At 40.4% G+C, this 27,327-nt stretch overlaps 1 protein-coding gene across 2 annotated transcripts in view; it reads left to right on the top strand.

Moving 5' to 3' along the window:
• The window catches only part of MYOM1 (myomesin 1), a 112,880-nt gene that overhangs the window by 75,864 nt on the left and 9,689 nt on the right, over positions 1-27,327 (top strand). For both annotated transcript variants that reach the window (XM_068993642.1, XM_068993641.1), the window contains 11 exons: positions 7,883-8,039; positions 10,197-10,303; positions 10,426-10,470; positions 19,099-19,235; positions 19,709-19,853; positions 20,597-20,656; positions 20,977-21,044; positions 22,618-22,731; positions 23,404-23,491; positions 24,497-24,535; positions 24,817-24,922. In XM_068993642.1, the coding sequence (XP_068849743.1) occupies positions 7,883-8,039; positions 10,197-10,303; positions 10,426-10,470; positions 19,099-19,235; positions 19,709-19,853; positions 20,597-20,656; positions 20,977-21,044; positions 22,618-22,731; positions 23,404-23,491; positions 24,497-24,535; positions 24,817-24,922 (1,066 nt within the window). The remainder of the gene's footprint in view (positions 1-7,882; positions 8,040-10,196; positions 10,304-10,425; positions 10,471-19,098; positions 19,236-19,708; positions 19,854-20,596; positions 20,657-20,976; positions 21,045-22,617; positions 22,732-23,403; positions 23,492-24,496; positions 24,536-24,816; positions 24,923-27,327) is intronic.

Genomic DNA, 27,327 nt, shown 5'->3' with positions numbered 1-27,327 from the left:
GGAAATGAGAGAGGATTTTAAAAAGTATTAACCACCTATTTTAAGTTTATATTCATTCTAGTCAAGCACCCTCACTTCAGCTCTTTCCTATTTCTAGATTGAAATAAAGAGCAGATATATAATGTGATATTTGTTTTTATGATAAGAAAAGAATATAAATATAGAAAATTCTGCTCTCACTTCATGATGCTTAAAGAGAATGTCAAATGCACCCTTTGAGAAAGTACCTGCCCCTTTCAACCTATTACTTCATAAACTACTTTCAGCTACTCTTGTAACTACCCTCTAGATCTGGGTGTGACAGAAGTGACCTTCTTGTACCAAAGTGTAGTAGGTGTGTGGGGAGAGAGTGCCATACCTCATATAGGTACTCTTTGCAAAATGTCATGAGAAAGCAGAAAAATGCTGGGAATGCATGTGCCAGGTAAAAGGTAACACACAAAGACATGAGGACACAGATCTCTATAGAAATCACACCCTGCAGGTATCAACTGTGTAGAAATACAAGATGCTGAGTGGGCATGCCAAAGGGCCCAACTGCAAGGCTACTCGTGTAAGAACATTTAGATTACTAGTCATTGATGAGTTAAAAGCACCTGTTAAGCAGTGGATTGACTGAAAAAAAGCTTAAATTGATTTCTTGTTTTCTCATCAATAACCCTCAGGATGGCAGGTAGCCAGGCAGGACATTAGCAAAGCCACCATGATGGAAACTTTGTCTTCAAAACGGGGTCTGCTGGTGGGCTCCTAGGGGAGAGTGTTGTTTCACTGGTGCGGAATAAGGCCCCCAAAGTTGTTTTGTGGCCATTTAATTCCCAGAGTATAATTACAAACAACGGTTGCAGACTAAACGGCACCAGCTTAACCTGCTCAGGAACCGCTGGCTCCAACCTAGGAAAGATTCCTGGGAGACACCAAGTCAAGATGCTGACCTGAAGCGTCTCCACTGTGGTGATTTAGTTGCTAAGTCGTGTCCAACTCTTGCAACTCCATGGACCATAGCCCACCAGGCGGCTCTGTCCATGGGATTTCCCAGGCAAGAATACTGGAATAGATTGCCATTTCCTTCTCCAGGGGATCTTCCCAACCCAGGGATCAAACCTGGGTCTCCTGCATTGCAGGCAGATTCTTTAGCAACTGAGCCACCAGGGAAGTCTGAAGCATTGACATGAAGGAGCCCAAAACCCAGGAGACACTGGTCCTTGTTTCATAGGCAGCAGGCACATTCATTCCTGCATGAATGTTCAGGCACATTCATATGCGTTCTGCACACCTGCTTCATGCCAGGTGCTGTATGGGCACCATGTGAGTAGAATAAAATGACTTGTCACTGCCTACTGAGCTTGCAATCTAAGGGAAAACAGTTTATAGCACAGCATGATGGAAGCTCAGATAGAGGGTCACAAAATATTGTCCATAGTTAAACAGGCTACAAACAAGGTGTTAAGGTTTCATAAATCCCTGTAAAAACTTAAATGCATTTTTTATTAGAGTATAATTGTTTTACAGTGATGTGTTAGTTTCTGCTATACACAGAAGTAAATCAGCCACATGTATACATATATACCCCCTTGATCTTGGACCTCCCTCCCATACCACCCCACCCATCCAGGTCATCGCAGAGCACCGAGAGCTCCCTGTGTTATACAGTGGCTTCCCACTAACACAACACTGTAAAGCAATTAGACTCCAACAAAACCCCGAATAAATCAAAGCACACAAGATCGACAAAAAAAAAGTTTTATGTAGCCTATGGTTGTCTGTGTTTACTAACTTTATAAAATACCACATTTTACTTTTAAGGTATTTATTTTATGCTAAAACATCTGGGGCCCGGGATGGGGGATGAGGATTGGTTATCAGTTTCAGGGTTTGGAATGTGAGACTTGGATTGCTATTTCAGAAGAACCACTCTTTTTGGAACACGTTATTAATATTTCAGACAGAAAATGAAGCTTATCATGTAACAGCAAACCTCAAATGCATCTAACAAGATACTTCGAATGTAATTTGAATTCCAAGTAAAAGTTAACCTAATCCACTGGCATTGGTAGGGTCACTGGTCTCCTTTCGAAGCTGATGAAAGTGCCAGCAGATGTAACTCAGCCACTGCCCCACTGTCTGGTCATGCTGGTAATGAGGATCAAAAGGGTGCCACGCTTCCAGGAGAAATCTGGTAGCTGAACGAGCCTATAAGGAGAATGAACTGGAAAATATTTAGAGTAGATTTGTTGGTACATACAACGCACTTCTAGTCTTGATATTTGATCTTTTTTAAAACAGTATCTTTGTGGATTGTGTCAGGTCTGGGCTGCAGGTGGAGGCAAGGTGAGCTAGATCAGACAGAAGACAGGAGAGAGAACTGCCAAGGTGTGGCAGGTGATCCGGAGGGTGGAACTGGCTGCCTGTGTTCTTATCAGAAATCCTGCAGGGAACTGAGGTGAGAGGCACAAGAACCCAGACACAGGCAGAGTCCCCAGCAGGAACTGAGTTACTGGAAGTCAGGACTTCTCACCAGGAGCAAGGCAGGCTGGAAGACTGGAGCTCCAGAAGGAATAATGAGCAGGGATTGGGTTGACAACCTACTGACCAATCCCAGTTTCTGAAAATTGACTGGTCGTAGAACCTGGTAGGGCTTCCTTGGTGGCTCAGATGGTAAAGCGTCTGCCTGCAATGCGGGAGACCCGGGTTCAATCCCTGGGTTGGAAAGATCCCCTGGAGAAGGAAATGGCCACCCACTCCAGTACTCTTTCCTGGAAAATTCCACAGACTGAGGAGCCTGGTAGGTTACAGTCCATGAGGTCAAGAACCTGGTAGGGCTGAGGATGCTCAGTGTCCTTGAGGTGGAGTTTTGAAGGATTCTAAAGCAGGAAGTCAGGCTGACTATTCAAGATTAGCTCAACTGGGTAATTTAGAGAACTTCACTTATATTTGCTCACTGTCTGTTCTCTTTCATCCATTAGGAAGGTAATTTTTAGCCTTGACAGTACATTACATTAGAATCAGGCTAGGAACTTTTTGAAAATACTGACTCTATTTTAGACTATTGTCCAGACCAGTTAAATCAGAGTCTGCAGGACTGAGCCTCGGCATAGGTTTGTTTTTATTTGTTTGTTTAGCTCCTTGGGTAATTCAAGTATGAAACCAGGCTTGTGAATTGTGCATTAGACTCTTCAGTTCAGTTCAGTCACTCAGTTGTGTCCAGCTCTTTGCAAACCCATGGACTGCAGCACGCCAGGCTTCCCTGTCCATCACCAACTCCTAAAGCTTGCTCAAATTCATGTCCATCAAGTCAGTGATGCCATCCTACCATCTCTTACTCTGTCATCCCCTTCTCCTCCTGCCTTCAATCTTTCCCAGCATCAGGGTCTTTTCCAATGAGTCAGTTCTTCACATCAGGTGGCCAAAGTATTGGAGCATCAGCATCAGTCCTTCCAATGAACATTCAGGACTAATTTACTTTTAGATGGACTGGTTGGATCTCCTTGCTGTCCAAGGGATTCTCAAGAGTCTCCTCCAATACCATAGTTCAAAAGCATCAATTCTTCAGTGCTCAGCTTTCTTTATAGTCCAACTCTCACATCCATACATGACTACTGGAGAAACCATAGCTTTGACTGGATGGACCTTTGTTAGCAGAGTAATATCCCTGCTTTTTAATGTGCTGTCTAGGTTGGTCATAGCCTTTCTTCCAAGGAGCAAATGTCTTTTAATTTCATGGCTGCAGTCCCTATCTGCAGTGATTTTGGAGCCCCCAAAAATAAAGTCTGTCATTGTTTCTGTTGTTTCCCCATCTGTTTGCCATGAAGTAATGGGACTGGATGCCATGATCTTCATTTTTTGAATATTGAGTTTTAAGCCAACTTCTTCACTCTCCTCTTTCACTTTCATCAAGAGGCTCTTTCGTTCTTCTTTGCTTTTTGCCATAAGGGTGGTGTCATTTGTGTATTTGAGGTAATTGATATTTCTCCCAGCAGTCTTGATTCCAGCTTGTGCTTCCTCCAGCCCAGCATTTTGCATGACGTACTCTGCATATAAGTTAAATAGACTTATAAGCATTAGGCTGTGGGCTCCTTCAAAATAGGAACTGTGTTTTCTCTGTGTATGTCGAGAGCCTAGTACTTGGTGTATAGATGAAAAAAATAATGGATGGCTACCATGCTTTGGCAAATGAGTGTGACTCTGTTTTGTAGCTGCAGCTTGTAAACCTAACCCTAGTATCTCGTAATGAATGCCCAGTTATGAAGAGTGAACTGGGAGAGGTTCAGTGGAGGCCCTGATGTGGCACTAAGGTGGTGGGTCAGCGAGCGGTCCACATAGGGGAGCTCAGTATTATTAATACATGCAGCTGATTGAGTTCCTTCACTTTTAATGCTTCCATTCTGTCCCACGCTCCAGTTTTTTAAACAACACCCATGCACACACACAGGCACACACATACAGAGGCACACACACACACACACACACACATATGCACTCATGCACACCAGTGGAGAAGGCAAAGAATAAAAGCTTATAAAAGTGACCCATAATGCAGATGTAAATGACTAAATTACATGAGAAAATTCTCATAGCAAATTATTAAATATTTGGGAAGATGAATTCCCACTTTTAAATGTTATCTTAAAAAAAAAAAAAAAGAGTACCATTTGGAGAGGAGAGAAAAGTGGGACAGAGTTCATTTCCAAAACGTTCACTTTAGCCCTGGGCCTCCCTTAACCTATTCACTTACTGAGGAGAGTGGCAAGCCTGGAGGGACCATTAAAATGCCACTCCAGTGGCTTCTCTGACCCAGTGGTTACAGACTCACCTTCTACTGCATGGGGCTAGGGTGTGATCCCTGACCAGGGAAGTTCTGCATATTGCGAGACACAGCCAAAAAATAAAATGCCATCCCATGCAAGCCAGTATCCCCTTGTGTCCATGTTAAGAATATGTTTAGGGTTGGGGCAGCTGACTAGAGACAATTCTTCTTAAATCCTTTTCAGACCAGAATCATCTCTTTAATTTTCTATAGCCAAATCTTCTCTGCTGTTAACTGAATTCTTCATGTTTATTATTAGATTTGAAGGTTGTTTTTGAGAAAAATCTAAGGCCTGACAAATTCTGGTCTACTTTTCTGGTTCAGCTCTGTGGACAAGTGAGATGGCCTTTCATTCAGATGAGAACATCCATAGAAATTCCTTTACTTTGACAGCAGAACATCTGATTTGCTGCCTGCCTGTTAAATGTCAGGACCATTTTGATCATGTTTTAGTCAACTTTAGTGAATGTGGCCCTTTAGTCATGTATGAGTTCAACCGTGGATTGACAGCAGCTCAGGGCTTGCAAAAACTCAGGCCGTGGGACATTCTAAAAAGAAAATTTGAGGATGTTGTAGCTGCATCTCTTTCATTCTGACTCTGAGCCAGGTTCACCTCCATAGGTGTAGCTGTGGACCAGCCTGGGGCCTCTCAGAAATGCTGTCATTACACTGCTCTTGGTTTTCCTAGAGTATTTATAGAAAGAATCATCCATTTCAGTATCATGTATCTTTTGTAAAATCTCATTAGAATTTTTTGTCCAGGATGTATCCAGGATCCCTTCATTTAAAGAAAGCCATTGTTAATTCCTCTAAGATATTACTGTGTTGGAAAAAATGGCCTTTCCAGATTAATGTGATTACTTTCTTTACCACACAAAGATAATCTACAATCTGATATGTCCTGCCTGTTCAGATACAAGAAACTCTGAGCTCATTTTTGTTTTGTCTTCTTTTAAATTTTCCAAAGGATGTCTTTTTGTTTTCAACTCTTCACCTTTATTCTTTGTGGTCACAAGTAATTTCTTTCTTTTCCAAAATCCATTTTTTTCCCCTCTTTTTTAAAACCCAGAATGCAGGAAGAGGCCACTTTTTTTTCCAAATGCCAACTTCACTTTCATTTTCCATTACAGGTATTATTGTAAAACACTTGGTCTACTAAGTTAGTATTTAAAAACACTTATGCAAAGAACTATGTTAACAAATTAATTAAAGCTGAACAGTAAAAGAAGCCTTTGAATTTGAAAAGCTATATTGAAAGAGTATGAGAGCATTAACATTGTAATTCATGTGACAAATAGGGAGAAAGCTATAATTTGTTGCTTTAATCATTTTAAGATAAAGTTGTTTATATTTACACAGTGATACTGTTGAAACTGTGTTCTTTCTTTGTAAGTTATTTCAGTTAAACATTTTCTAGTGAGAATTGTTGTGGAGCAAAGAAATATGCCTAGAAAACTAGTACTTGAATTATTTTCAGTTAATCTGACTTTTCAAATGTTTGAGATTATGATCACATTCAGAACAATACTTTCAGCCAGTTGACAGCATCATTGTTTGTCAGGGAGGAGATCAAGCTTTGAATTCTAAGCATAAGTAAGAAACCCATTGTGACTAGAATATTTTCTTTGTTGGTATTTTTATTTCATCTTGTCTGTTTATCAAAATATTGGTGTTATGCTTAAGCTTTATTAAAACTTGTTCCAATAAAACTGAACACTGCAATTCTAAACTGACATTTCTCTTTTAAATCCCTTAAGAGTCCAGCCCCTGGCACATGTAAAGATGTACAAGAAGTATGGAAGGCAAAACCCCTGCCCTTGTAGCATTTAACCCTTGATAAACATGCAACTTTTTGAAAGGTGAAAATTAACCAAACACTCATCTTAATGAGCATTTGATTTTTAAAATAGAAGTATGGAAGAGAGTTTTATTTTTTATTTTCCCCTTTATTTAAATAAATCAACCAATAGCACCCATTATAGCCACAGTTGCTGCTGCTGCTGCTAAGTCACTTCAGTCGTGTCCAACTCTGTGCGACCCCATAGACGGCAGCCCACCAGGCTCCCCCGTCCCTGGGATTCTCCAGGCAAGAACACTGGAGTGGGTTGCCATTTCCTTCTCCAATGCATGAAAGTGAAAAGTGAAAGGGAAGTTGCTCAGTCGAGTCTGACTCTTCGCGACCCCATGGACCACAGCCTACCAGGCTCCTCTGTCCATGGGATTTTCCAGGCAAGAGTACTGGAGTGGGGTGTCAGTGCCTTTTCCACAGTTACAAGAACATAAATTGAGGAAATGTTCATGCCTCTCTTTTGTCCTCTACAGACAGTCTGCCATGTCCTGACTTTTTCTGGCCATGTCGTAATTTATTATAACCCTCAGAAATATTAAAATATTAACTTGTTTTCTTTTAAAATACAAAACCTAATCTTGAAACATCTGAATTTCTTGAAATTCATTTCCATTTAAATTTCTATACTGTTCAATACCAATCATTTCTAGATATCTATTGTTCTAACCTAGAATAGCATCTTTAGATTAATTTATGGTTATCTAATCAGCAGAACTTGTTTTCATGGATTTTTTTTTCATTCTTAAATGATTTACAAACTTTGAACATGTGAGTAAAGGCAATTCTTCTTATCTCTACCTTTTCTCCTTCAGTTTCCCTTTGGTTTCTTTATCTCTTATCTATCCTTTCTTGATGATTAGTTAGATATGGGTATTATTGAAGCAAAAGTCATGCATTAGGCATTTCCCAGGGCTGCCTTGCCCTTCTTATTATGGTCAACACACTCCCCTAACTGTTCCATTGGTCATATCAACCAGTTGTTGTTCAGCTCTGACCAAACAGTACTGTCCATGGTGTTAACACTACCTAAGAAACACGGTACATTCACTTAATTCCGTGTTGCAACACAAAGTTGAATTGTAGCAGGACTGTCAGTCACAGTGAGCAGTTGGGACTTTTCACTTGCACAGACTCAAGGCCCTGCTTTAAGGCTAAAGTAAGGAGGTGAGGAATTCTTACTTGATTAACTTCTACCAGGAAATATCAGCACCTTGTTTTTCATCTTCTAGGAACCAAAGAAGTTGTTGTAAGTGTGGATGACAATGGAATCATTTCCTTGAACTTTGAATGTGATCAGATGGCCCCAAGTTCTGAGTTCACCTGGTCCAAAGATTACGTGCCCACGGAAGACTCTCCGAGATTAGAGGTTGAAAGCAAAGGCAACAAGTACGTACCGTTTCAATTGTAACTATGGGTTTCCTTTTCATGAAAGGAGAGTGAAGCAAGCTATTCTCCATTTCAGTTAACAGAATGAAATCACACATATCTTTATCTGGTAGTGTAAAAAGTGATCACCAGTATAAACCTTAAGAAATAACAATCCTTATAAAATACTTTTCACATTACTCCATTTAAAATGCTTTCTCATATGTTATCTTATTGTTGACTGAATAAAAGGTGAGAATGACATTTTATTTGGGGCAAAACTGAGGACTCTAGCCCAAGAGACAGCCTTTCAGATAGTTCTGAGTAACTGCTCCACCAAAGTAGGTGGAGAGGTCAGAATAGGTGTGATTTTGGTGAAGGGGGAAGTCAAGCACATGTTTCGCAGAAGCTTGCTGCTAGTCACGAGGAGCAGATGTTAATGACTTTAGTGCTTCTCGAGATATGAGAAGGTGCAAGAAACTGTTGTTCAGTCACTAAGTCGTGTCTGACTCTTTGCAACCACATCAACTGCAGCACACCAGGCTCCTCTATCCTCCAGTATCTCTATGAGTTTTCCCAAACTTGTGTCCATAGAGTCAGTGATGCCATACAACTATCTCATCCTTTCTTTCGCTTGGCAAGAAGTTGAGCTCATAAAATCTTCTGAAAAACACCCAACTATCTGAAGTCCTGTTCTGCCAGTTTTTCCCAGAGCATAGAGTACCTCATTTCTGATCTCTGCCCTGAACTCCTTTCGGGGTGTGTTGAAGGTCAGCAACTGCAGTGGCCAGTGGCTTCATCCTTGTAGAGGCAGATGGCAAGCAACAGTTTTTAACTGGCATCATTTATGATGCAAGAAAAGCTTTGATTGGCATTAAAGTGAACTTTAAAGATGATTCTCATTATTCTACGAGATTTTGAAATCTTAAAGTAATGGTGAGGATCCTTCTGGGGAGATGGGTAAGGAAGAACTTGCTGATTCAAGTTCTGGTAAATTAAATGGATTAGGTATAATCTGTTTTGGTTTTTCACCACCCCTTGTGAGAGACACAGTACTGCCCTGGAACAAACTCTATAGGAGAGAGAAGCATGGGAGAGGTGATCTCAAGTCACCAGGAGGCCAGCTTTACCAGGAACCACTGTGTGACCTGGGGCAGCTTTTAATTCCATGGATCTCCAGTTTCTTTCTCTATAAAACAGAGAAGTGAAGGGGATTAATTTTATGATCTGCTACTTCCTTCAACCCCAAGATTTTGAGTTTTTTAAATTTCGTCTTACTTATCAAACTTTGTATCTTTACAGTGCCAACCAGATTAGATTACATTTGGTAAAGCACAATATTCCTAAGTATTATTTCTATTACAAAAAAATCCAATATATCCCAAAATAAAAGAAAAAAGTAGTAATTTTGTTGGAGAACAGCAAGGAAATACTCTATATAATTAAGACATTCTGCTATCACTATGCTGTAAGATCCTTGAAGTAAAACATAATTTTGGTCAAAGGAAAGACAATCAAAGTGAAACTATTTCTTCCTTGACTAACTTGACAAACGTATAAATGTTTGGATGACCTTAGACACTGACTAGCTATGTGACTCACAAAAGTTAGAAAACAAACTGAACTAGACCATTGACCCATACATTCATTCCATAAGTATTTATTAAGCACATATTATGTGCCAGATAAGGTATGGATGCTGGAGGTCACAACAGTGAGCAAAACACATCTCATCCCTAAAGACACAAAGTGCAGGCATATAGTCAATGAAGTAGGCAATACCGATGCCCATTAATAACCTCCAAAATGGGAAGTGCAAGGGGTGACGTAACAGGGGCATTGGGTGGTTCTGCCCTGTGAAGAAAAGGATTTTCAGGCTGCCCAGCAAGGGGTGATCAGCTGAAAATCTCTTTACTTGGGATATGCATTGATATGCTTCGTAGCTTGGGGATGGGAGATCGGTACCATCTCCCTGGTCCCATCACCATCACCTCATGGGAGGAGGTCAGGAAAGCCTTCCCAGAAGCAGCAAGAGCAGGTGAGCATTAGGTCAGCAAGGCAGATGGAGCACATGCTCCCCATCATGGGAGCAGCATGTGCAGATGGCTGGAGACAGGGCAGGGCACAGCCCCCAGGCCCTACACAGCCTCGCTTCTTATAAAGCATTCTGTTCTGAAGGACGAAAATGACCTTCAAAGACCTCGGGACAGAAGACTTGGGCATTTACTCCTGCGATGTCACAGACACTGATGGAATAGCATCAAGCTACTTGATAGATGAGGAAGGTAGGTCAAAATCAGTTCATTCATGAGTTGACTCTTGCTTTGACTTCTCAGTGGTTCTCCAGGATTAAGTGACTTCTGTTTTAGCAGTTCAAGCTGTAATTGTTCTCATTTTCTCCCTACAGAATTGAAACGTTTGCTTGCTCTCAGCCAAGAACACAAGTTCCCAAGTAAGTGTCCACAATACACTCAGAGTTCAGCCATGGCACTAGACAACTCTGACAGGATCAAGAGAGGACACTCTCTTGACAACGTATAATGGAACATCCATTGGTAGCTGCAGACGCCCTTTCCAAAGGAGCTGATTTAGCTTTCACTTTGTTCTCCAGAAATACAAAGAACAGTGACAGGAAACACATCCCATGCTCTGCTACGTAGAGCTCTGTCAGGTTACGTAGGTGTAACAGCTGAGTAATTACATTCTTCATCTTTTGCTACATATTTTGGAATATTCAGTTCAGTTCAGTTCAGTCGCTCAGTCGTGTCTGACTCTTTGTGACCCCATGAATCTCAGCACACTAGGCCTCCCTGTCCATCACCAACTCCTGGAGTTCACTCAGACTCATGTCCATCAAGTCAGTGATGCCATCCAGCCATCTCATCCTCTGTCGTCCCCTTCTCCTCCTGCCCCCAATCCCTCCCAGCATCAGAGTCTTTTCCAATGAGTCAGCTCTTCCAAAGTACTGGAATTGCAGCTTTAGCATCATTCCTTCCAAAAAAATCCTAGGGCTGATCTTCTTCAGAATATTACATATATGTATATACACACATATATATATCTTCTAGACACAGTAATTTGTATATCTTTTAGGCAAACAGCTCTTTCTAAACAATTTAATGTTAGTGTTTAATAGAAGAACCATACCTCTAAATAAAGACAATCTAAAAACAGCACCCTATGGGTGTCCCTGATGGCTTGTCTGCCAATGCAGGAAACCCGGGTCTGATCCCTGGGTTGCAAAGATCCCCAGGAGAAGGAAATGGCAACCCACTCCAGTATTCTTGCCTGGGAAATCCTTTGGATAGAGGAGCCTGGTGGGCTACAGCCCATGGGGTTGCAAGAGAGTCGGATATGACTTAGCGACTAAACAACAACAAAGACAGTACCTTCCATTTTAAAACTACTGGAAAATAAGGTAAAGATGCCTTGATCAGAGTAAGAATCTCTCTGAACTATCATCAAACCCTTCAATGAAGCACCCTCTACATAAAAGATTAATTTCCATAGTTGACACCTAAGAGAAGAGAAAGAAGTCTGAGACAATACTTGGAAAGTTCCACTGACCTGATTGGATCGCTTAACATTGGTACCCACTGGCCAGAGAAGTGAAGCATCTGAAAAGTTACACTCTGAAAAAAGAGAGTGATAGTATCACTCATTCTTTTAATTCAGAAATTTTGTCTTCCTTCCTTAATGCCTAAAATAAGACTTCTGCACTAATACAAGAGTTTCAGGGACCCAGGAAACCACATCCTGACCCCAAACTATAGGCAAACGTTGTATGTTGCATGTATGCACTCTAGGGAGAGGGCCTCCAGCTTTCCTGAAATTCTCAGCAGAGCTGTGATTAAAAAACAAAGCTCTAAAACCAGTTGTCTGACCTCTTCACATTCCCAAAGAATACATGACATGCTGCATGGTGCGGCTGGGTGCTGGTGACTACTGGCCTCAGCTGGAACGTTTGCAAAACCAGCTTTATTCAGCAGAGCACAGTGGGGTGAGGGTGCCGGATGCAGGCTTTCTGAATTCCAGGGGAGAACCACTTCTCTTCTGTAAGCTTATTCACCATAAAACTGGAAAAGTAATACCATGCATGGTGTCTTAAAAGCTATTTCTTTTTAAATTGTAAGAGTAGAGGTTGGCTTGGACTCTCTTTGTTCTGTGCTCTTTGAACCTGAGCAACTTACCCCAACTTTCCCAAGGTCTTAGTTTCTTTTCCAGGAATGGCTATTATAATCATTAATAGCCCCCATCATATAGAGGCGGTGTGAGAGACAATCAACAGGGCATTGATCCTTGAACTCTTCAGGGAAAATATAAATACTTATTGAAACAGAGCAGTGATCTAGACAAACCCACTTGCAGAAGAGTTGTCTGCCTACCGTACAGATGTCCTCCCTTTCTGTTCCCTGTGTTGTGAGGCGGGGGAATGGAAGAGAGAGTCACGGTGCCCAGCACAGCCGGAGCCTGTGAACGCTCCCACTGTCTATCATGCAAAACAGAAAGAGCAGCACCCACTAATCTAGTTAGTCAGACAGCAAACATTGACCAAGTGTCTAGGCAACAGCTGCTCCTAACAATGTTTACATTTAGCATGAAGGATGGAGAGGAGGGAAGTTAGGGTGTTACCATAGAACTGGAGGCACCCAGGCTCCCTGCGGTCCAGTGATCATATGGACTTGCAGGTAGTAACTGCCTGTGTCCCTGTCATTTATGCTGAGACATTTTATTCTACATAAGTGTCAACACTGGTTGCTGGCTGTAGGAGAGAGGAGAGCAGCACACCCAGGGACCCTTCTATTAGAGACCAAGAGTGCTGTTTTGGGTCAGCTCAGAGAAAACCTAAGGATGCATTAAAAACTCTGACGTGAAAGCATAACTCTCCCAACCAAAGGGAGCTTCTGTGAGCCCCTTGAAGTAGCGTTTAAATATCACAGCTTCAGTTCCTTTCATTGCTGTTGGCTCAGGCAGGTCACTACGTGAATGTCTTCAGAGACGTGATGACAGGGTCAAAGCAGCATATCCAATTTCTCAATTTATATCCACTTCTTCTTAGTATATGTTGATGCATAATTAAGTCATCTTCTTGAGATTTTCTAAGGTCTTAAATGATCTCGTTCCTTACAGAGTGTAATAAAGAGTGTGGTGTTCCTTTATTCCAGGACACAGTAAATTCTATTTTAAGCTGTTTTCAAAAATATTTTGAAAACCACTAAACATATGCCTTAAGCCTACAAATAACAGATATTTTGTTGGAGCAAATTAACTGCCAGAGAAAAGAGCCTAAGGAAATTTAGGGCTGAGCAGAAGGAAAAATATATATATATAAAGCTAAAAATAGAAAATAACCTAGCCTGTCTTGCCAGTTGTGATACTAAATTGCAGTGTAGAAAGTCAGTTTATTGAATATATGTCTGTGTATGTATATATATATAATATACACACATATATATTCATGGTATGTGGGGGAAGGAAGATATATTTCAGTATCAGCAATGTCCTGCAGGCCTCTTGCCTTTTGATGAACTGCATTCTGTGTCTATGGAATATGTGTCTTTCTAAATAAATCCACTTTCATGTAAAAAAACAAAAACATTCTGCATAATATGTATTTTATTTGTAGACACTGGTTATTGTCCTACTTGTATATGTACATTTATATATATACTCCACGTGTACAGATATGCACAAGCACATATACACAAATTGTATCTATTTGGTATGTCCTCTTAGGTGTAAATATATTTTACAATTGGTGGTTATAGGGTGTTGTTTAAACAACTGGAGGAAGAGTCACCAAAATATTAATAGCCACTCTTATAGAGTACCTATTACATGCTATTTATAGGGTGCTTAAATGGAATGTGTTATTTAAACTCCTCAGTGACCTTAAAAGGGTCAGTAAGTACTATGGTGATCTAATCTTAGAGATGAAGAAAGTGAGGCTCAGAGAGGTTAAGTAACTAGACCAAAAGGACACAGCAGGTACCCGGGGTGAAGAAACCCAGGTGGTCTGACACTAACCAGGACATGGACTGTTTCTGTGCGTGCACCTGCCCGGTGAACCTTGGCAGCCTGGGCTCCCCAGATGATGTCTGTATTCCTCAGGGCAGTGAGCACTAAGGGCTCTGGAGGCTTCTGGGAGAGTGTGTCCCTGCCACCCACCCCCACACACTGGGCTTCTTCGTAACTGCATCACTCGTGTATGAGATTCCCTGGAACGAAATCACACTTCTCTGGAAGAGACTCTACTCTCTACTCCCCTTGAGACTTACTTGCAGCAGGAGCATCCTGTAGGGAGAAGGCTTAGCCCCTGCTCTCACCACCCTGGGGTCTGTTCTTGATCTGTTCTTACTGGAAAACCACGAGTGTTCTTCAGAATGGATGGCCGGGACCAAGAGATCACTAAGTAGAGGGAATAACCCTGATCTCAGCTCTGCCACCTGGTTATGTTACTAAGCTTTCCTGAGTTTTGTCATCAGTAAAATCAGGGGATAAAGAGAGCTCGCCTTTCTTGAGCACCAGTGGTTATTTACAGTGGCTCACTGCATTCTGGTACCATAGTCACTCATGGTGGCCTGTGAGGCAAGTAATAGCCATGTCAGCAGGTGAAGAACATGGGGTTTCAGGAGGAGGTAACTGTGCTCAATCGAGATGTGACATCAGAGCCCATCTCTGGCCACAGGGGAAACCCACAGTAGATGGTGTCTGAGCCTCCTTTCAGCTCTGCATGGAATGACTCTATAACTGACGTTCACATGAATATGGAATAGTGCGAAGGAAAGGCATCCCTGAAGCTTAAAAAGGGCAGTTTTAGAGAAATGATGCAATAAGCTTGTTTACAAAATAGAAACAGACTCACAGACTTAGAGAACAAACGTGGTTGGGGGAGAGGGTGGAGGGATAGTTAGCTTGGGATTGATGTGTACACACTGCTATGTTTAAATGAATAACCAACAGGTCCTACTGTATAGCACAGGGAACTCTTCTCAATGTTATGTAGCAACCTAAATGAGAGAAGTATTTGAAAAAGAATAGATTCATGTGTATGTATAACTGAATCACTTTACTATACACCTGAAATTATCACAGCATTGTTAATCAACTAAAACATAAAATTAGAAAAGAAAAGGATAGTTTTGCTATAAATATAAGGAAATATTAATGTACATCTGGTACAATCTTATACCAAGCTTATAATTACTTATAATTTAAAACATAGCATATGCTAAAATTTTAAGATATGTTTAAGAATTTAAACATATTTTTAAATTTTGAGATGTGTTTAAGAATAGTTGAGTGAAAGCAAAGGGTGGTTTTCCCTGATAAAAGTGAATGACTACAGAACTTTGAGAAACAATCATCCTTTTCCAGAGAGCATGTCCAGGAATCACCTCTGATATAGATCTTTTGGCTGGAGAAGTCTTTGTAGAGAACATTTTCAAGTTGCAAGAAATTCAGAAGCTGATATTGGGAGATGTCCGCCAACTTTTTAAAAATTTCATTCATGTTCAAATGGCTTAAGATATACAGGTATAAATCAGAGATATTTTATCAGTTCAGTTCAGTTCAGTCACTCAGTCGAGACCGACTCTTTGTGACCCGAGGAATCATAGCATGGCAGGCCTCCCTGTCCATCACCAACTCCCGGAGTTCACTCACACTCATGTCCATCAAGTCGGTGATGCCATCCAGCCATCTCATCCTCTGTCATCCCCTTCTCCTCCTGCCCCCAATCCCTCCCAGCATCAGAGTCTTTTCCGATGAGTCAACTCTTCGCATAGGTGGCCAAAGTATTGGAGTTTCAGCTTCAGCATCAGTCCTTCTAATGAACACCCAGGGCTCATCTCCTTTAGAAAGGAATGGTTGGATCTCCTTGCAGTCCAAGGGACTCTCAAGAGTCTTCTCCAACACCACAGTTCAAAGCATCAATTCTTCGGCTCTCAGCTTTCTTTTTTATAGTCCAACTCGCACATTCATATATGACTACTGGAAAAACCATAGCTTTGACTAGACAGACCTTTGTTGGCAAAGTAATGTCTCTGCTTTTTAATATACTATTTAGGTTGGTCATAACTTTCCTTCCAAGGAGTAAGCATCTTTTAATTTCATGGCTGCAGTCACCATCTGCAGTGATTTTGGAGCCCAAAAAAATAAAGTCTGACCCATGAAGTGATGGGACCAGATGCCATGATCTTCGTTTTCTGAATGTTGAGCTTTAAGCCAATTTTTTCACTCTCCTCTTTCACTTTCATCAAGAGGCTTTTTAGCTCTTCTTCACTTTCTGCCATAAGGGTGGTGTCATCTGCATATCTGAGGTTATTGATATTTCTCCCAGCAATCTTGATTCCAGCTTGTGCTTCATCTAACCCAGCGTTTCTCATGATGTTCTCTGCATACAAGTCAAATAAGCAGGGTGATGTACTCCTTTTCCTATTTGGAACCAGTCTGTTGTTCCATGTCCAGTTCTAACTGTTGCTTCCTGAATCTGCATACAGATTTCTCAAGAGGCAGGTCAGGTGGTCTGGTATTCCCATCTCTTTCAGAATTTTCCACAGTTTATTGAGATATTTTATAGTTCCTTACTTTCTATGTGCAGTAAACCATACTTTATTTTAATATAGCTTCTTGATCATGACTTGCTTATTTGCATCTGAAAAATTTTGCTTAATCTAAGAACTTAAATGAACTGGTATACCATTGGGATAGATAGATTTAAATGACAAGCTAGTTCATCTTACATATGTAGCAAAATAAATTCTTTCTTAAGATTCATTTCTTAAACAGCTTAAAGAACCTCCAAATTGAGTTACATTGTTAAAAAAATAAAACTTAACTCTTTTCCAAATATTTTGAGGAAAGTATATATAATTATAATTATATACTGTAATTAAATCATTGCATGTTCGAGCAGGAAAGTATCTTGGCCAATGAGGACATTTGGTTCAATTCCATCCATTTACAGAGAAGGCAGGTAAGGCCCAGAGATGGAAAATGAACTGCCTGTCATCACAATTCATTAGCAGCTGACCTTGCCCTACAGGGAACAGTTCTGGACTCTTCATCACACTGTTATTGTCCCTAAATAATCCTAACCATACCAGATAATCACGATGGTATGATCACTCACCTAGAGCCAGACATCCTGGAATTTGTAGTCAAGTGGGCCTTAGGAAGCATCACTACGAACAAAGCAAGTGGAGGTGATGGAATTCCAGTTGAGCTATTTCAAATCTTAAAAGATGATGTGAAAGTGCTGCACTCAATATGTTAGCAAATTTGGAAAACTCAGCAGTGGGCACAGGACTGGAAAAGAACAGTTTTCATTCCAATCCCAAAGAAAGGCAATGCCAAAAATGCTCAGACTACCACACAATTGCACTCATCTCACATGCTAGTAAAGTAATGCTCAAAATTCTCCAAGCCAGGCTTTAGCAATATGTGAACCGTGAACTTCCTGATGTTCAAGCTGGATTTAGAAAAGGCAGAGGAACCAGAGATCAAATTGCCAACATCCGTTGGATCATGGAAAAAGCAAGAGAGTTCCAGAAAAACATCTACTTCTAATTTATTGACTACGCCAAACCCTTTGACTGTGTGGATCACAACAAGGTGGGGAAAATTCTGAAAGAGATGGGAATACCAGACCACTTGACCTGCATCTTGAGAAACCTACATGCAGGTCAGGAAGTAACAGTCAGAACTGGGTATGGAACAACAGACTGGTTCCAAATCGGGAAAGGAGTACGTCAAGGCTGTGTATTGTCACTCTGCTTATTTAACTTGTATGCAGAGAACATCATGAGAAACGCTGGGCTGGAAGAAGCACAAGCGGGAATCAAGATTGCTGGGAGAAATATCAATACCTCAGATATGCAGATGACACCACCTTTATGGCAAAAAGTGAAGAAGAACTAAAGAGCCTCTTGATGAAAGTGAAAGAGGAGAGTGAAAAAATTGGCTTAAAACTCAACATTCAGAAAACTAAGATCATGACATCTGGTCCTATCACTTCATGGGAAATAGATGGGAAAACAATGGAAACAGTGTCAGACTTTATTTTGGGGGGCTCCAAAACCACTGCAGATGGTGACTGCAGCCATGAAATTAAAAGACACTTGCTCCTTGGAAGAAAAGTTATGACCAACCTAGATAGTATATTAAAAAGCAGAGACATTACTTTGCCAACAAAGGTCTGTCTAGTCAAAGCTATGGTTTTTCCAGTAGTCATATATGAATGTGCGAGTTGGACTATAAAGAAAGCTGAGTGCCAAAGAATTGATGCTTTTGAACTGTGGTGTTGGAGAAGACTCTTGAGAGTCCCGTGGATGACAAGGAGATCCAACCAGTCCATCCTAAAAGAAATCAGTCCTGAATATTCATTGAAAGGACTGATGCTGAAGCTGAAACTTCAATACTTCAGCCACCTGATGTGAAGAACTGACTCTTTGGAAAAGACCCTGATGCTGGGAAAGATTGAAGAGGGGAGGAGAAGGGGATGACAGAGGATGAGATGCTTGGACGGCATCACCAATTCAATGGACATGAGTTTGAGTAAACTCCGGGAGTTGGTGATGGATGAGGGGCCTGGCGTGCTGCAGTCCATGGGGTCGCAAAGAGTTGGACCCAACTGAGTGACTAAACTAAACTGAACTGAATCCTAACCAAAGCTAACCGTAGAAAGTCAGAAAAGTTAGCTGAATGACCCTAGGAGGTAAGGTCATCCCCCTCATTTTTAGTACATCTATGATAGTCAGGATGAGAACCCAGGTCTACTGTCCCTCCATAGCAAGTTTTCCTACAGTGTTCTCACTGCCTCCACTTCACAAGAACAAGGTAATATGTCACTACTTCTATTGCTTTCCACTTGTTGAAAAAATCCATACAATACAATTGGTCATCAATACAATTACTGCTGCTACTGCTACGTGACTTCAGTCGTGTCCGACTCTGCGCGACCCCATAGACAGCAGCCCACCAGGCTCCCTCGTCCCTGGGATTCTCCAGGCAAGAACACTGGAGTGGGCTGCCATTTCCTCCTCCAAATTAATTACTACTCTTATTTTATTTTTCATAGCGGTCCCAGTTAAATCAGAATTGGCAGTGGAAATTTTGGAGAAAGGCCAGGTCCGGTTCTGGATGCAGGCTGAGAAGCTGTCTCCCAATGCCAAAGTCAACTACATATTTAATGAAAAGGAGATTTTTGAAGGGCCGGTGGGTTTTATTTTTAGATTTTTAAACATATTGTTATAGGATGTCTAATAGGGCTGGGAAAGCCCCATTAGAATGCAGATAAGTTGTAATAAAAACCACTGAACATGGGGTGGGGGGTCTACATCATTTCACAAGTGGGAAATGTGAAAGGAAATATAGATTGATTGTATCATATTACCCAAATAAAATGGGGATCTAAAAACAACTTTTTGATAACATTTTGTGATTTGGGGTAATGAAACTTTAGTTATATTTAAAAAAGTAAATGTCAGACTTTTAATAATCAATTCTGGTCAAGGTCAGAGATTCCACATATTTTGATTTTTCTGGATACAGGATTTTGAAACTGCTCATTAAAAAAGTGTTAAGTAATTTTATTAGATTATGATACTTTGGAGTTTGCGTGTTTATTTTACATGGCTTATTATCATCCTATCTCACATATTTCCTCTCTTTTCCTTTTCACTCTGAAGAAATATAAGATGCATATTGATCGAAACACTGGTATAATTGAAATGTTTATGGAAAAACTACAGGATGAGGATGAAGGCACATATACCTTCCAGGTTCAAGATGGAAGAGCAACTGGCCATTCTACCCTTGTTCTCATTGGAGATGGTGAGAGTTCTGTGGAACATTATCTGAAAGCCTTTGCTACTTCCTTTAATGTAAATACCCCACCACAGGAAAGTAGTCACGTGGGAGAAGCAGGAATTATTTCTTGATTGGATTCCAATGTTCAAGGTGCAATTTATAGCTAATACTTTCCATAGTTTATTTCCTAGAAATGAAAGTTAATTTAAAAGGACACCAAAGTTATCACTGACCCACAGGCAAGACTGCACTTAAATTATCTCATATATAAACAAGTAGTTATTACTAAAATTCTCCAGTGAAGGATACTACAATACAACCCAGACTGTATTATGTCTCAGAAACTATGAAACTCTCTTGTAATGTGTACCTGCTTTCAATTACTTAAATGAAGAAGAAAAATATGCATGAGCAGAGCATGTCAAATCAGTTAATCATCCATTACAACTTGGTTGTATGGCAGCTGTTATTAAGCCAGTGTGGAAATCACCAAGTTTTAAAATGTAGTATTTAATAAAGCAATGGAAACGCTGGCTAGGTCTCTACCTTGGCAGTAGCCAAAGCTATTTGACTGTTTCCTGACTTCATGACCTTGAACAAGTTTCTTAGCCTTCCTAAGCCTTTTTCTTCATCTATGAATAATTAAAACAAATAAGGTGGTCTGATGTGAGTGTAATAAGAATGAATGTAAATAACTTAGCACAGTGACTGGCATGTGCGCTTATACCGCCCAACTCTATTTCGTATTCCTTTGTTTTTCGATTTAGTTTATAAAAAGCTCCAGAAAGAAGCCGAATTCCAGCGTCAAGAATGGATCAGGAAACAAGGTAAAAGTAGGCAGTGAATAAAGAGAAAATCTTCAGTTTCTTGAACAAAATATTCTAAGGTTATTTCCATAACAAACTAAAATGAATATTATTGCTTTGTTAATAATGTCCTGATAAATAAAAGTAATTGAAAACATTTATCATTACAAATGATTAAAGTATTACACATTTTATTACACATTTTAAAATATTTTAAAACTAAATCTTTAATTTCAAAAATTTCACTTTAAACATAAATCAACTTAGAATTTAAGAATGAGTTTGGATTTTTGCATTCATGATTAACATTGCTGCTTGCTGATGTCATTAAAATTTTATAGGTCCACATTTCGCTGAGTATTTGAGCTGGGAAGTGACTGGTGAATGTAATGTACTATTAAAATGCAAGGTAAGAAGTAAATAAAATTTTAATAATTCGGTACAAAGAGAATAAAGATAAAATAGAATGTGAGAAGAAAAGGAAGATCAATTTCTTATCTCCTCCATTCTTATCTCCTCTTATCTCTCATCATTTGCACCAAAATGATAAGTGATATGCCCTTACTGTTGAATGTTACTGTAATCGTTGGTTGGTAAGAAATATTTAAAATAAAACAATATAAAAATATGGAAAGTCAAGATGATTGTTTTAATTCATCACACATGTCCTAGTTAATAAAAACAGACTTTTTAAAAATTAAGACTTTTTAAAAAAAAAAAAGCAGTTTTAGGTTCAGTGCAAAATTTAAGAGAAAGGTACGTAGATTTCCCACTTACCGTTGTCCCTATATGTGCATAGCCTCCTTCATTATCAGCATGCCCACCAAAATGGTGCAAGCGTTACAACTGATGAACCCACATGGACACATCATCACCCAAAGTCTGTAGTTGACATTCTGTTTCACTCTGTGAGTTTGCACAAAGGTATAAAAGCCTGTACCATCATTATTGTATCATACAGAGTATTTTCACTGCCCCCCAAACCTTGTGCACTGCCTGCTCATCCCCGCTAACCCTCCCCCTACACCTGCTGCCCCGCACTTTGCAGCACAAGGGATCTTATTTCCTCTACCAGGGATCAAACCTGCATCCCCTGCACTGGAAGATGGGTTCTTAATCACTGGACCACCCTGGAAGTCCCTGAAATTGTTTTCTTGATTTGTATGACTTCTTTACTTTTTCATACAGGCTTAATTATACCAGAAATACATTAATATACTCTCCCTCATAAAAAATTCTAACATCATAGATAAAGCTTAAGCTCCCTTTAAGCATATGAAGTCATTTAGCCCATGTGAAATTTGTGAGATGATGTATGGATATAGGATTTAAATGAATTTCCTAAAAATTGCTAAGCAACTAATTTATTAAACCATACTTGATGCATGCTAACTAAACTCACTGCAGTAATCATTTTGCAAAAATGCATATATCAAATCATTATGTTGTATACACTAGACATATCCAATATTACATCAATTATATCTCAATAAAATTGGAAAAATATTTAATTTAAAAGATTTCTTTACTGTATTTCCCCTTCGCATTTATTTGCAAAGCTTCATTTATCTTACAAAAGTAGTTAGCTATAGATAGGGGCTTCTACATTCTGATACCTTAATAAAGTCATTTGTTTTTGTGACACAGACTATTATTTTAATCTAATGGGATTTGTCTTTCTTTGGATTTCAAATTTTTATATTTTACTTAAGTCTGTATGTTAGTTTGTATGCTTCTATGCTTTCTTGTCTACAAGATGATTTTAAAGTCTATTTTTTTCTGCTGGAAATAAAGATGCTATTAATTTACGTTTATTCTTTTGTATCTGTTTTATTCTAAACTCTAACAGTTAAAACAGCTTTCAGTTGATTTCTCTTGAAATCTCTACTTTTTCTTATATCCAATGCTACATTAAGAATTATTTAATTTCATAAGATAGCATTCCTTTATCTTGAGAAGTATAACTACTATTTCTCTCCTAGGTGGCGAATATTAAGAAAGAAACTAGTATTATATGGTACAAAGATGATAGGGAGATTTCAGTGGATGAAAAGCATGACTTTAAGGATGGCATATGTACCCTCCTTATAACAGAGGTAGGTGACGATGAATATAAAATGTAGCATATTACTTCTGTACCCCACATTCTTCCAAAATACAGAGACTAGATTATGTGTTCCTTTGCCCTGGGCATAGATACTTGCCCTGACGTCACCCAAAAAACAAGCGGTAAAGACACAAAGCTTCTCTCACTTTGTGATAAGTGAGGGTTTGTCAGACATCCAAACAGTGTTGGCAGGACACCACAACTCTTGCCTCTCTGAGCTAGTTTTTCTCATAGATGGGTGAGTGGCAGGGCAGCTAAGCGAACTGTTCTTTGTTTGCTTTTCAGCTTCAACTCGTTCCCTAAAGGTACAGAGACAATCAGACATAGTATTTATTTCAGTATAGATTTTTATTTACTTTTTGTCTAAAAGAAGCTACCTTTCAAATACATGTGCTCATTAGTTCTTAAAATGAAGGCAGAGCAAAGGATGAGGACTTTAAGCCTCAAGTCAATTGTCACCTTAGAGGGTGAAAACTCGGGGCTGCTGGCTAGCCCAGCTTTGATGGATAGTCCCTCTGGGAACTGGTCATTGCTCACATGGCTGAATGCTTGTTCAGTGTGTTTTGATGGCAGTTCTATAAATCATGGGTCCTGAAAAATGCAAATACCATATCCTGAGGCTACAATAAGCTGCAACGTGGTGTATCTCTTCTCCCCTTAGTTTTCCAAGAAAGATGCTGGGATTTATGAAGTTGTCCTGAAAGACGATAGAGGAAAAGATAAAAGCAGATTGAAGCTTGTGGATGAAGGTCAGTCCACCGGGGTCCGTTCTGTGTGTTCCATAGACCAGTGACCAGAATTCTAAGTGAGACTGAGCTGGGTGATTCAAGTCATGCTCATCTTTTGTCCATAGGTTTTGTTTTAATTGTCATTACAGCATAGCGAATTTTATTAAAAAACAGAAACTTCACTTTTAGTCTTCCTTTCAAGTCAGAAATGTAGTTTTGATCCTCAGAGAATGTATAGTTGACAGTCCACTAGAGGTCTGTTTTCAAATTTTTGTTTCAAACCTATGAAGACTGTTTCAGGATCAAATACTACCATGAAAAGCATGTCTCAAAATAGTCCACTATTTTAAAGGTGACAGGAAAGGTTATACATGGAACGCGAAGCCTCTCAGTTAGTAACAGAGCAAGAAAACAGTTTCCATTTTCCCAAGACCTCTGATGACGATTATATCATGATAAAGAAAACCTACATGGGACGCCCACATTTCCAGTTTTGTTCCCGAGCAAGATCTTTAACAACATTGCTGACGAACAGCAGAAGTCTGACTTTGATTTTACCTTCCTACTTTTGGTGGAGGCAGGACTAAATGTGCTTCTTGTTTATTGGCAAAAAGCATTAATTGGGCTGAGAAATATCAGGGAACTTAGATGGTTAATTCACCGTGAATTGATACCACAGATGAGAAAACTTGCTCTAATGTAAACGAAGCCTTCCTGGGATTTAGGAAGAAGGGAATTCTAAAGCAAAAAACACTCCTGGGATTCTCACTGTGGCTCTTTCTCTAGAATGTAAATATGGTGACAGTTTACAAAGAATTCGAGAGAACAAAAATATCAAAATAGGAGCAGAGATCTGTTAAAACTTGATAACAATTGAGTTCTTTCATCAAAGAGCTTGTATTACCAATTGGTCAATAAGTCCATCTTGTGACAGGATGCTTTTGAGAGCGTATGTGACTAATAGTGTGAGATTGAACTTGACATTGAGCATTTTTATGCTAAAGCTTTATGAATCTCTTTCCACAGCCTTTAAAGAGCTAATGACTGAAGTATGTAGAATAATAGGTAAGTAACAAGGCAATACTTCCTATTCTCTGGGGTGGGTTTGGTTTTGTTCAGTCATGTCTGATTCTTTGTGACCCCATGGACCTCAGGCTCCTCTGTCCATGGACTTCTCCAGGCAAGAATACTGGAGTGGGTTGCCATTTCCTTCTTGAGGGGATCTTCCCTTCTCAGGGATCGAACCTGTGTCTCCTGCATTGGCAGGGGAATTCTTTACCACTGAGCCACCTGGGAAGACTGGGATGGGCTTACAGGTGTGTTAAATACGTGTTTTCTTCTTGTAGCTTTGTCTGCAACAGATTTGAAGATCCAGAGCACAGCTGAGGGCATCCGGCTATACTCTTTTGTTACTTACTACGTGGATGATCTGAAAGTTAACTGGTCCCACAAGTAAGTGAATAAAAACCTAACTGCTGTGTAGAAGTCCTTTCTCCAGTCAGAGGAAGGACTGGGGCAAACAACAGCCCTCTGTTAAGGAGGTACTCAGGTAAGGAGTCTTCTTACTTCTCAGGTCTGATGTTGAGGAGCGTAGGACAGAAACATCCAGGCCATCCCTTCAGTGTGAGGTTAGCACTCTCCCTTAGCATGGATGTGGTGAGGCCAGTCATGGCTTGGAGCATCTGTCTCCTTGACCTGTTGTTGTTCAGTCGCTCAGTTGTGTCTGACTCTTTGCGACCCCGTGGAGTGCAGCACGCCAGGTTCCTCTGTCCTCCACTATCTCCCAGAGTTTGCTCTAACTCATGTCATTGAGTCAGTGATGCCATCCAACCATCTCATCCTCTGTCATCCCCCTTCTCAAATCACAATTTGTAGATGCCTCTGTAACATTACCTCCACCTCCACACAATCACGCTTTGCCAGGTTCTTATCTGGTCTTTCTAAGAACACCTAACCTATGCTGCGCTCTGGACAAAACTGCAGCAGCCTGCACCAAGCTTCCTGTTGTGTGGCTTAAAGCTCATTGACTCCAGAAGCCTGAGCCAAAGCGGTGCCCGATTTTATCATCACTGTCATTGCAGCAGTTGGCATAGTGGGGCATTAGCATGTTTCCTCAGAAGGCTTTGGAGATCTCAAGATGACTTTGGGAATGTGTATTTGAACTAGACTGAGCCTGAAGATCCATTCTAATTCCAGGCTTCCTTTGTGCAATTGTGGATGGATTTCATTCAAGTTCTCCTTGAACTGGGATTCCAAGGCCTGAAGTAGGTTTCTTAGTCAAACCAGGTCTCCCATTTACACCATTGAGAGGGTCCTTGCCCTCTGTGCTTCACTGAAATTTCCTGGCTGAGAGAGGCCAGCAGGCTGCCACAGAAACCAGTGAGGCACATCCACCTTCATCCACTCTTGGGTTGCAGTGGACACTCATTCCCAAAGTCCTTGTGCGCCCTGCCGAGCAGAAGGTCACTGTGGGTCCCTGGGAGGAGTCAAACAACAGTGTTTACTTAGAGCTTCCCTTCAGTGGTGTTGACTTAAAAAATAGTCACAACCTAAAAGTTGAGAGTTATATTTTATTTGGTGCAAATTTTTAGGACTTAAGCCCGGGAGGCAGCTTCTCAAGTAGCCCTGAAAGAACTGTTCTGAGGAGGTGGGGGGAGGAGTCAGGTTACATAGATGTCTGCAACAAAGGGAAAGTAGTCTGAACATCAAAAGTATTTTTGTAAATTTAAGAAAACCAGATATCTCAAGTTAAGGAATTTAGTGCTTTTCTCTATATGGGAAGGTGCAAGTCTGGGCTTACTGAAATCATTCCTTTCATATGTATCTCAGCTATCTGGGGGCAGTATCTTGCATTTTTCACATCCTGAGCCTTCAGTGCTCACCTGTAGGGAGGGTTGCAACCTCATGGTATTGATCCCAGTTATTGTTCTCCTTCCTGGGTGCCCTCTGGGCTCAGAAATTCACATTTCAAGGGCTGTGATCACTCATGGCATGATTTCCTTGTTTACTAATATGGCAAGAATAGTCCATTTCTCAGTGGACATTTACAATATGCTGGGCACTGCTCCAAGCCCTTTAGAGGTATGAAATCTTCAATATTCAAACTCTGTGAGATGGGTACTTCTCACTTTAGTGACTAGGAAGCTCAGGCTCTGGAAGGTGACTTGCCTGAGGTCATCAACTCTGTGATAGGTGAAGGGCTGAACCCAGGAAGCCTGGCTCCAGAGCTCCTCCATCACAGCACTATGCTGGATTCAAGTTTCATTAAAGGTCTGCTGCTGCTGCTGCTGCTGCTAAGTCACTTCAGTCGTGTCCGACTCTGTGTGACCCCATAGATGGCAGCCCACCAGGCTCCGCCATCCCTGGGGTTCTCCAGGCAAGAACACTGGAGTGACTTGCCATTTCCTTCTCCAATGCATGAAAGTGAAAAGTGAAAGTGAAGTCGCTCAGTTGTGTTCGACTCTTCTCGACCCCATGGCAGCCTACCAGGCTCCTCTGTCTATGGGATTTTCCAGGCAAGAGTACTGGAGTGGGCTGCCATTGCCTTCTCCGCCTTAAAGGTCTAGATTGAATGTTTCACCAGAACCGGGTCCCATGAAGCATTCATTTGAAATGAAAATTCATTCATTTTCTTGAAAATGACTCTACTGTTATGCAGAACAGCATTTTGTTAGGTTTACTGTTATTACTATTGATTTCCTGAATTCTTTAAAAAAAAAATGAAAACAGTGAAATTCCACTTTGAATGCCTGGAGTTTCATTCCTTTGTTCTATTTCTCACAGAATACATTTTAGGAAAGTGATTATAAGGTAAAATAGATCAGATTCTAGGAAATTCCTCTGTGAGATCTAGAGCA

Source organism: Capricornis sumatraensis, chromosome 21, assembly GCF_032405125.1.
Source record: "Capricornis sumatraensis isolate serow.1 chromosome 21, serow.2, whole genome shotgun sequence".
Lineage (NCBI taxonomy): Eukaryota > Metazoa > Chordata > Mammalia > Artiodactyla > Bovidae > Capricornis > Capricornis sumatraensis.
The sequence above is the reverse complement of the archived record's forward strand: the minus strand, read 5'-3'. Positions and strand labels throughout refer to the sequence as shown.